At 41.3% G+C, this 11,536-nt stretch overlaps 1 protein-coding gene across 1 annotated transcript in view; it reads left to right on the plus strand.

Annotated features, from left to right (window-relative positions):
• The window catches only part of LOC131891728 (vacuolar protein sorting-associated protein 54-like), an 11,136-nt gene extending 6,891 nt beyond the window's left edge, over positions 1 to 4,245 (plus strand). Inside the window, exons 7-10 of the mRNA XM_059241364.1 lie at positions 834 to 958; positions 1,034 to 1,367; positions 2,289 to 2,475; positions 3,023 to 4,245. Coding sequence (XP_059097347.1) covers positions 834 to 958; positions 1,034 to 1,367; positions 2,289 to 2,475; positions 3,023 to 4,104 — 1,728 coding nt within the window. The 3' untranslated portion in view covers positions 4,105 to 4,245. The remainder of the gene's footprint in view (positions 1 to 833; positions 959 to 1,033; positions 1,368 to 2,288; positions 2,476 to 3,022) is intronic.
• The last annotated feature ends 7,291 nt before the right edge of the window (positions 4,246 to 11,536 follow it).

Below are 11,536 nucleotides of genomic sequence, written 5' to 3' on the forward strand. Positions count from 1 at the left end.
TGTGAAGCAATTGCCGATACAAGTTCTTGCTACTATAGTGCTTATTAATTTCCCTTGTGCAAAAAATTTAGAGCAAAAGACCTTTTGATTGTTGAATTAAATTTAACCAATTTGCTTACAACCTGTTCACGTATATTATAGCTTTTTCATTAGAAATATCATTTACATGTCATTGAAATCGATATACGTATACCTTATGGGAACAAAACCCGAGTAACATACTTTTATACAGAATAAAAATTCCAAAAAAAATTCAAAAAAAAAAATTGGAAATGAAATGAAATAGAAATCCTAAGGCATTCTCTTTTATGTTATAAATGCAAAACTATCGACTCCAAAATGATGTAAAGCAGTTAAAATTACATGAAAACGGATGGCTCAACTTGCCGTTAAAAACGAGAAAGCGAAGTCATTTTTCTGCCATTGGAAGAAATATTTCACCGTTAAAAATAAATATGAAATGAGATGTGGAGACCATGCACCTTGCTCGCCTCTTTCCCGCTTCTTCCTACTCTTCTTCCCTACTCATTTCCGTTTCCTATAAATACAGACTTAATCCCATTTGTCACGCAAATAATCAGACAAGAAGTAAGTAAATAAGTGCGTGCAATATTTGAAATTTTCCTTGAAGTACAAGTATTAAAACAAGTTTTTGATTGTCTTTGCTCGCTCAAGAGAATCTGCATATTTCTAAATACAATCAATTTTCTTGCCACTTTTCAGTTTTTCATTTGCATTTATCACACCTTACTAACTGAACTAAAAGACCTTGAAAAGTATAAAATAATAATAATTCCTTTGAGAACCTTTGCTGTATTGAAATCAAATTTCAGGCAACGGCTCTAGATCACACCCAAAACAGTTGGACCGAGTTCGACACCGATCAGCTCCGCGGTGTCATCTACGGACTCCTCCGACAGAACTCGTACACCTTTCTGGAAGCCCTGGAAGAGGCCAGGTAAGTCGGACAGTTCCTCTCCCTTAGTCACTCGAACCAATGGTTCCCTAACACTCTATACTTGAATTTCCCAAGTGTGATCGCCATCAAGAGCACCATGAAAGAGGTGGTCCTGAACTGCATAGGGGACAGCTTGCCCAATGTGAAGGAAACCACATTGACCAATTTGGTGGGCGAGCATGCACAGAAGGCCTCGAGTGAGGAGTGGATCGATCTGTTCGACGTGCTCATTGGCTCACTGATTGTGCTTCAACAACGGATCGGGGTCATCCATAAGGTGATCATGGAGTCGATCAACTCGGCCAATCTTTCCACGGACCCCAGCTCGTGCAATAATTTCAATAATAATAATAATAATAACAACAACAACTCCGTGGTGGTTCCGGAAGAGCAATTGCATCGTCTCCGGGTAAGATAATGTGGTGTTATGACACGTTTTGACATTGAGTTGTAAAGCATAATCGTGAGTGAATGAAGAGTAGCTAACTGCACAATATTAAAAAAGATTTTCCTTAACAATACATTGAAAGATTGCAAGTAGAAAGTTGAACATAAATAGGAATCTAGCGCCTCACAAGACATGTTCCCAATTGTGCCCGCTAGAGTACGCTTTTCATTATTGTGAGCTGGCCTCTTTCCAAAAATATACCACTTGGGGCCCACAAGTTGGCCTATGTTCAACATCAGGCTTGTTGGGCAGCACAAACTGAAAGGGTAAAAAGAGTCATACTGCATTTTTAAGTGAACCTTTGCGATTTACTGTTAACGAAAGGAGGCATTATTACATAGGACACTAATATCCTACAAAAGATTTTGCAAAATTTTTCCCCAAAGGACCCCCAAACGTATTATAATTCATTGGAGACATTCGGTCTCTTTTTTCATTAGAGGCAGCTGAAAAGGGCGGAGAGGGCGGTCTCTGACGTGGAGAAAGAAAAACAATTTCCCTGTAACATAGGGCGACCATTGTTGTAAATTTTATTGGTTTGTCATTTGCAAAAGGCTTGAAATTGTTACGTATGATTAGTAGAACTTTAGAAAGGGCCAAACACTAATGCACAAAATGAGGCAAAACGTGCAACTATGAAATGAAAAATAAGCACAAAATGCTGACATTGTCATATTGTTCCTCATTTTATGACTAAAACGTTTTATTTTTAAGTATTTTTTAGAGTATTTTAAAGAGTAAGCCCTCCTGTTACATTTTAATCGAGATCATTAATGTTTTATTTGACAAGTTTGACTTATACTCGTAAGTTCTCATGTCTCACGTCGACCACTTTGTTCTCTCGATAGTTGGATTGATTTTTGGTGATTTTTTTTTTTATAGAACACCAGCCAAGAGGTTCTTATCAATATCTGTGATCAGATGAATGAGAGATGCGCCAAACTCTTGACCCAACGGTCCAAAGGTGCCTCCATTAGCCATATAACCACTCAAGAGCTGACCAATATCGGCTTGTTGGTCTCCATCATGGCCTCGGAATCAATCAAGCAATCCAAACGACCTTGCACAGGTAATTCATTATATGGTTCTCGGTTTGATCATAGACCGTTAATTAGGGCATTAATGACACGATATAGCTCTCATGATATGAGTTGATGACTAAATCTGTTTTTCAGCCGACATCAAAATGAGGGAAAGGTCTCTAGAACTGATGATGCACGTTCTTTCGAACTTCATTTCCCTGTCAGCTTTACATTTCAGTAGTCATTATTTACTGACTGAAAAAATGTTTTCAAAGCCAAATTATGATTCAGATGAGTTCATAGTTTCGAATCCACTGAATGAAATTGTTTCAATTGTAGTCGAATTTCAGTAGCAAATCTTCCGCAGCAAAATGGACCACTAATTGACAAAGTAATTCCTCTCTGGTGTTGGTAATGTACCTTCCAAGAACTTCAGCAGACATGTAATTGATAACTTTCTTACCGCTAAACCCACAATAATCCAGTGGTTCTATCGCGACCCACTTTAGAATGGTATAATTACAAAACTAGTAGACACACATGATCCTCTTAACTGCACAACACTTTCAATGACCCATAACGTCTCTGTCGCAGGTCTGCAATTGTGTCTGCAAGGCCAATCCGTCATGTTCATTCAAAACTTTCACGACGAGCAACGCCTGAAAGTCTCGCAAATCCTCGAAAAAGAGACCTGGAAGAAAAGCACCTCCGATCCCAGTCCCGTCCTGGCTCGTCTGGGCGCTATCCCGTCCATGTCCAATCTCTTCACCACCGCCTCCACTCCACCGCCCCCCAATGAACCCACTAAAACCAACGGAGAGGGCAGCCACGCCAGCCACGCCAGCCACGCCTCCTCTTCATGCTTCCACATCCGCGGACAAGACTTCCACGTGGTCGAGTGCGTGTCCACGTTCCTGAAGATCCTGGCCGAGTACTGCAATCTCTGCTCTATGTTGCCTTCCGTCACCGTAGAACTGGGCCTCAAGACCGCCGATCTCGTCAAGTTCTTCAACTCTCGGGTGTGCCAATTGGTCTTGGGGGCGGGTGCCATCAACGTGTCGGGTCTGAAGACCATCACCATTCGGAACCTGGCCTTAGCCTCGCGAAGTGTGGACATGATCCGCTATTTCATACCGAGTATCCTGTCCCACTTCCAGACTTGCTACAATGAGCATCGACCCCAAGATGGCATCTCGTCCCTCAACCTCTCACCGGGTTCCACCAAAGCCGAGATCCGGCAATTGGAGATCCTCAAACGACAGTTCGATCAGGCCAGTAAGCACTTGGACAATCACACTTTGGAGCTGTTCACCAAGATCGTGAATGTGGTGGATTCCATCATCCAACATCATCTCTGCAATTGGAAACCTACCTCAGGCGTGCCTTCGGCCAGTTTCAAGGCGCTTTGCAAGCAACTCCATAAGCTCTATGAGAGTGTGGAGGACGTGTGGATGCGGCCAGAGATCCGGAGGCTTTTCGAAGAGGTCCACAAACGGCTGTTGAGTGCGGTCAAGGTGGAGATCCGCACCAGAGGTCTGGGCAATGTGGAGCATCAGTATGCTCAGCACCTGACCTCGGAGCTGACGTTCTATGGGCAGTGCATGCTCAGATTGGATGTCCTCGAGGAGACTGAGTTAACCCGCGAGACCTTTGAGCGGCTATGGAAGACGCTGTGAGCGAAAGAAACCTGTGATAAGAATATAACACCCACACACCCCCAACCCTCCGTCTTGTTTTGGTTATTGATTTTTCCTTCCTTCTTCCTCTCCCCTCATCCCTACATGCAAGTTATGATAATAAAAAGTCCATGAAGAAAATTACAGTATGAATACCGGAAGACTACGTATATACACCCTGACGGTTGGTTTTTTTGATAATAGTTACAAGCACAATAGAATTCCTTTTATTAAGACATGGAGACGTGGGATGTCTTCTTAATGGTTTTGGTTATGGTTCTTGGTATGATCCCCATAAAGTTTTGGAGCTTTTCTGCCTTCAAATGCATTTGCGACCTCTTTTCGAGCTTTCTCTGGAGGTGCTCACATGCAGATGAAGCCAGGGCATTGAAAATATAAGTTCATCAATTTTAACCATACACCATCGAAAGTTTTTGGTTTGGGAGAGCTCCCGGGCCATTCCTTCTTCCTCGTAAATAAAAAAAAACGGCATCAAGCCATCAAAAGTCAGCCAATGTCACTCTACGTGGAGTGGGTTGAAATTTCTGCAGAAACTAATACAGTGAAAACGAACGGAAAAGGGGCATTGATGGAAATTCAAGCGAAATATTTCCTTAACGAACGATATCAACCACTCGGATTTGGAGATGCTTCTTGGATAGCAATAGTTCCAAACCACTATATAAGTTTTCAAATTCAGATTGGATGAATCACTAAAATTATTATTATTATTATTAATTGTGTTCTTAAAAGCTCGGGGAGGAGACGTGGTGTTGTGGTTAGCGTAGTTTCCGAGAATGATAGAGGTCCCCGGTTCAGTTCTCCTCCCCGACCTTTCTCAAAGGAAACTTTTAGACGCTAACCACGCCCACAGACCGAGAACCAAAAACTAATACCGGACATGAATGTCTCTAACGGAAATTGGAAATGGACGATGTGGTGGCTGGCTTCGCTGGCAGAGCGAAGGGCTCGCCCCTCCGACCCTACCACCCCAAACCCCCAAAAATAAAAAGATAAGAAATATATTTGTCACAACGCAAATGTCGATTATGTGTCAAATAGGAAATCCTGTTTTTCCTCTGAGAGTGGCATATTCCTCTTTTTTCTTAGAGCTCCTCTTCCTCATTGAAAACCCTACTCTTTTTGTAAAAATGCGTACAGAGACGTCAGGAAGTGGTTAGTGCAGTGCACTACAGTGGGATTGATCCCCGGTTCGGGTCACCCTTCACCCAACGAATCTTTTAGACGCTAATCACACCCACAGACAAAGAAACAGTCTGATACGGAGCTTCTGAAAACATTTGGATGATGAGTTGTCCCGACGACGCTCACCTCTCTGACGCTAGTTCCCTACAACTATTGATAATCTTTTAAAACGCTAGGAGCGTTGGCCATTCCAAATTAGATTATTTGGTCTCATATTCTTGATTTATGGGACGTAAGTCATCGCCATGAGAAAAAAATGCAGATGATATGGAAAATAACTCAACAACTGGATGAGTCAGTGTTGCAACAATGATTGCAATGCCAAATCTCAAAAATGTAACAGACATTGTCTAAAAGCATTGGCATGGTACTAGCATGAATATTATCAACATAAAAGGTGAAAGTCTGGCGTCTAGTGTTAAATACAAACATCTGTTACATCATCTCGAGGATCGAGAAATATTTGATTTTTTAAGACAAATGTTATCGATTTTACACCAAACAGTGCTAAATATTATAAGATATTTGACTTGCACAAAAAATCAACAATACCCCACGTTCATTCATTTTTAGTCGTCATGCTTTAAACCCTGAGAAGAAAATATTTTTTGTCACTATATTCTCCTGAGTCAGAGATTGCATTAGTCGTTCCACAATAAGAGGGACGGATTACAGTTACAATTACTTTAGGCAAAAAAGAGTGATTCATTACACTTACCGTTGCTCGCCAAAAAATGTGATGGCGTTACTCGTTACAATAACTTTTTCAAAAAATTTAGATGACCAATAAATTTATTTTTGGAGTTCATCAAGGCCATACTTTGCTAAATCAATGGTTATATTTTTGTTGCAAACAATCCCAAAATTTAAAGGTTGCCTGCCAACATGCTAGATTAATGGTCATTCAAAATGTTGATGCCAACTAAAACGAAATGAGACTTGATCCAAAAAGTCTTGAATCCAGCTTACATCCAACCTTCTTACTAATGGATTTGCCACTTTGACTCCAATATAGAAACATATGATAAATCAATGTGATATATGTTAGCACTGCATTACTCACATTCTTGGCCATTCTCCGGTGGCTAAGCCAATGAAAATGCATAATAGAAAACTAATTTCTTTTTCAAATATGAACTACATCGAGAGTATTAAGGGGAAAACATGCCTCATGTCTTTTTAAAATTTTAAAATTGGAATGCAAAAGGCAATTTTAAAGAGTCAATACAAATATGTTTAGGGTGGGGATTTCGAATCCGGACAAAGTTAAGGTATGATGAATTAGGTTAAATTGCAAATTCAATTTTGCAAATTATACGATTTGAGAACTTTGGTGCAATATACTCAAGCCAAAGGATAGAGCTATAAACAACAAAGCAGTGCTAATAAAAGAAGATCTGAAACCATAAATACATTCATTTTTGTTAAAAACAAGCTCAATAGTCAGCCTTGAGGTATCTTTTTAGGATTTAGGAAAATATTAAAAAATTGAAAATTCTTGCTAAGATTGCCTTTAAGCTCCTCTCGTCTCAAGCGTCTCATCACGGTGGTCAAAAAGCTTGATCAGGTTTTGAGATAAATACTTAAATTCATCTTTTCCAGTTTTCTACGGCGTAAAATTAGAATGATTAATTTTAATCTAATTTATTTATTGAATCCAAGCTCAGACTAAACGGTCATATGCCTAAAAGCTAATGGAATTTGTTTTGATACTTTTGACAACTTTCAAAAAGCCTTTTCAACCACTGTGGCAGTCGTCTCACTGGTGAGACGAGAGGGGTAAGCTGATCATCCAAGAATCCAGCTGTTGTCGTAAAAAGTGAGTTTTAAAAAGATAGAAATGTAAACATGTCGGAAAAACATCATGATTATTCATTCAAATATGTGTTTCCTTCTTATGCTGCACTGCAATGAGTAGGAACGGGCAAAATGTGCAAAAAAGCAAAGCCTTTTAGAGACAAAAAGGTGCAATATTCAGCCTAAAACGTGCAGAAAAAGGTGCGAAAAAGGTCAGAAGGTGTAATAGAAGATGCAAATAAAATCGAAAAAGAAGGGATATTCAAAAGTTCAGTCCCGTCTTTTGTTGAGAGCAGTCGCAACATTTTGTTGTTCCTGATCTTTTCAAACGGCCGGTCTGAGTGTGTTGTGTTGTGGAAGTGGTCGCGTGGCTGCCTCTAGTACTTTAGTCTTCAGTCCCAGGTTATTTCATGTATTTTTGGCTTAAGGAGTAGATCATTTTGTTTTCATTGTTTAGTCTGTTAATTTCATGCACTTGAAAATGTAGTTGATTTTTCTTGTTGTTTACAATCAGTTTAATTTCCTATTTTCAAAACAAAATTGGGTTTTAGAACCATCTTTTGTTCTATTTCATTCCATTGATGTTAGCTTGTTCCTGTAGTCGAGTTGGTGAATGTTGGCTGAGGCTAGCTAGCTGGTCAGCCAAGAGTAGGTCATCGTAGTCGACCGACCCTTATCTCTTCTCCTCTGTTGGTAGCCCCAACCTAGCGAAATCACCTATTCTCTTCTTCTTGTCTGTCCCCAGGGAGTACGTTCCTCCTTGGTTTCCACCTAGCACGTGTGTTGTTTACCTGCTCTACAGCTGGTTCTCATTCACACGAGCTGGTTTCTCTCTTTGGCTTTGTCTTCTTCTTCTTCTTCTTCTTCTTCTTTTTCATCTTTTATTTCCCGCTCGCTCATTTCTAACGGTTTTTCTGAAGGAAGCCTCCAGAATATTTTGGGATATTTTGTTCAGGTCGCAAGTATTTTCAATTAGGATCCCTTAAATATCCTTGCTTTCAATAACCATGGAAACTTTGTTGAAGGGACTTTCTGAAGGGGCTAGGAACTGTCTTGAACTGGTTTTGGATGGGAAAACTCCGTCCTCTTTCAATAAGCCTTTCATTATGGAAGCTTTAATAGCTTGGGTTGGTCACACCCAGCCACTACTTGACTGTGGGATGAACCAGTCAAGTGTAGGCAAAAGGGACACAGGCACTGACACTCTTGATTTGATTCAAACGCCCCTTGTAGTCAAAGAGGTCATAGAGGTCAAAGAGAGCATAGTAGAGAATGCTCTCGAAATTTGCGATGTCCATAAACGACAGAGATGCAAAAAGGCAGGCAAAGGGTGTAAACTGGCTCACCCAGAATGGTGTCCCAAACTTAGAGAGTTTGGCCTTCTCAAATTCAATGAGAAGGGCTGTTCCAAGCAGGGGTGTAGCTTTTTCCACCCATTTATGTGCATGAGATCTTTGAGGCACAAGGTATGCCTCAATTTCAAATGCACAAAGGCCCATCTCAGGGGTACTTGGAGGAAGAGACAACAGTTGTCTCAACCTCATTGTCATGTCTCTCAACAGACTTTCCCCACCCTTTTCCTCTCTCCTTCCCTATTTCCCTCCCCTTGTTCCCCTCCCTCTCCTACAACCTCACCCTCAATTCCTTTAACCTCTCTTCTGCCCAAACTTTGTAGCCCTAAGCCCCCCTCTGGTCGCCATGAGCCCCACGCATCTTTTAGATCGTATGCTCAGGTGGCGGCCAGAGTTCCTTCTCCCTCTTCTCCTCCCCTTTTACCCTCTCCTCAAAGGTTCTCTTATCCTCCACCTAAAATTAGTTTTGTCCAAAAACAGGATTTTTTAAGGTTAGAGAGCCTAGTCAAAGATTTGATAGCTCTTGTCCATCGAAGGGCTATCTGTCCATAAAAGGGCTTTTTTTGAATGTGCATTGTCTTATTTCCAAAAAAGACAGCACAAAGATCAAGGTTTCTTTAGGAAATAGCTTTAGATAGGCACGTCTCGTTCATTTCCATGACAGAAACTTGGCTTAGATGAAGAGGTAGCAATGCCTGGTTTCAATTTAGTTCGATGTGATAGGGTACGCCCTGGCAATCCCATTTTTCCGCATGGGGGCGTATGTATATATGTTAGAAATGACCTGCACACTAGTCATGTAAAAATGTCTAATGCTGAAGTAGAGGTCTTAGTTTGTCATCTTCAAGGCTTTGATCTGTCCATTGTGACAGTATACAGGCCCCCCTCTTGGTCAGTTAGTTCGTTCTTGTCAGCTCTCAAATTCATAGGAAAATTAGTTGGACCAGCCCGTTTGCTAATCGACGTCTCAGTCGTTCGAAAAGCTGGAGGAATTTGTGATCTTGCACAATCTCTCTCCGTATGTTGGTGTAGCCACCAGAGCGAATAGCGTTCTTGACTTGTTTTTTTCTAATGACCCTGATCTGATCCAGTATGTCCATGCGACACCTAGTAATCTGTCAGATCATCATGTTCTCGAGATAGGCTCGACCATTACTCAAAAGCCGGCGTGCTCTAGAGTAAGACCGGCCAAAAAGGTCGGTCTGGCTGAGTTCAAATTCAAAGATGAACATTAGCCGTTGATTATAGAAAGGTTAGAGGAGCTTGATCTCGATACAATGCTGAAAAAGGAATCGTTCATAGATGTAGCCTTAGACAAAATGATTCTAGTTTTTGAGGACGTCTGTTCCACTCTAGCCATCTCTGAATGTGTTTCACAAGGCGGGGCACAATCTAAACTTCTGAAGTATAGGAAGCAATTTTTTAAAAGGAGTTGCAAATTAACAAAAAGGCTCCAGAGCACTTTGAATCCAGTAGTTGTGGCTAGCCTTCAAAGAAAGTTGGATTTAATCCAAGGTAGAATTAAGGCCTCCATTGAGACCAATCAGTTGAAAAAGGAAAGTAGAGTTGTTCAAGAGGTGAGGTCGAATCCGAAGGCGTTTTTCTCTTATGCAAACTCTAAGAGAAAGATCAAACACCCTGTAGGGCCTTTTGAGGTCGATGGGGAAGCCATAGACAATGTAGGGACTATGGCCAAGATACTTGGAGATCAGTTCTCTAGTGTGTTTTCAACTACACTGAGTTTAGAAGCAACAGTCAATGGCTCTATTGATGAGTTTGTTGGGACTGGCAAGGCTTGTCAAGTTGAGCATTTAGATGATCTTGTAGTTACAGATCAGGGTGCTTTAGAGGCCATCAGGGATTTGAGACTCTCGAGCCCCCCTGGCCCTGATGGCGTGACATCTCAGTTTCTGATGAGATGCTCACAGGTTCTTGCTCCTGTTTTCTCGTACTTGATGCGTTGCATCTTGGAACAGGGCAAGTTCCCCTCTTCTCTGAAGGTAGCTCATGTTGTTCCAATTTTCAAAGGGGGATATTAGTCACTCCCCAGTAACTGTAGGCCGATTTCTCTCACTTCGAATATTGCGAAGGTGTTTGAGAAGATCATGAAGTTTAAACTTGTTGAATTTCTTGATATACATGAAGTCCTTCCTCCTAGCCAGCATGGGTTATGAGCACATTTTAGCACGGTTACCCAAATGATTGAACATATGGAGAAAGTTATTGAGGGACTGGAGAGCCATGAATCAGTCGATGTAGTTCATCTCGACTTTGCCAAGGCCTTTGACAAGGTAGTTAACAGGCTCCATGAGATTGGGATCCAAGGCAAGGTTCTCAATTGGCTAAGAAGTTTCATTTCTGGTAGGAAACAATTAGTTCAGGTTGAGGGATCCCTTTGTGACATACATGATGTCAAGTCGGGCGTCCCTCAGGGCTCCATTTTGGGTCCTCTCCTTTTCATCATCTTCATTGCTCCGCTTCAGAAGCTTGGTAGTAGTAATGTCAGTATATCTTCCTATGCTGATGATACAAAATTGGTAGTTGGTAGGAATGCTCAGAATTCCAGTTGTCTGTTAGAGGTCCTAGACCAAATCTACTCTTGGGATACTGAGAGTAACATGGCACTGAATGGAATGAAATTCCGCTCAATGACCTTTGAGTCGACACCATTAGACACTCCACTATTAGATGATGAAGGTAAGGACATTGAGCAGGTCTCATCCATGAAGGATTTAGGTGTAGTCCTCCAAAATAATGGAAAGTTTGATGAGCATATCCAGTTGAAAGTTGGTAAGGCTTTTTAAACATGTGGTTGGATATATCGCACGTTTAAGTCCAGAGAAAGTGTCACGATGCTAACTCTGTACAAGTCGATTGTTCAGCCGCATCTTGAATATGCCTCTCCCATTTGGGCTCCAATTAGTTCAGCAGGTTTGCAAAAGCTCAAGCAGGTCCAAAGATGTTTTTCTAGGAACATTGAGGATATGAGAGAGCTGTGGTATGGGGAGAGGTTAGAAAGGTTGGGATTGTACAGTACTCAGAGAAGGTACGGAAGGCATCTGATATTGTACGTTTTC

This window comes from Tigriopus californicus, chromosome 12 (assembly GCF_007210705.1).
Source record: "Tigriopus californicus strain San Diego chromosome 12, Tcal_SD_v2.1, whole genome shotgun sequence".
In the NCBI taxonomy this organism is placed as follows: Eukaryota; Metazoa; Arthropoda; class Copepoda; order Harpacticoida; family Harpacticidae; genus Tigriopus; species Tigriopus californicus.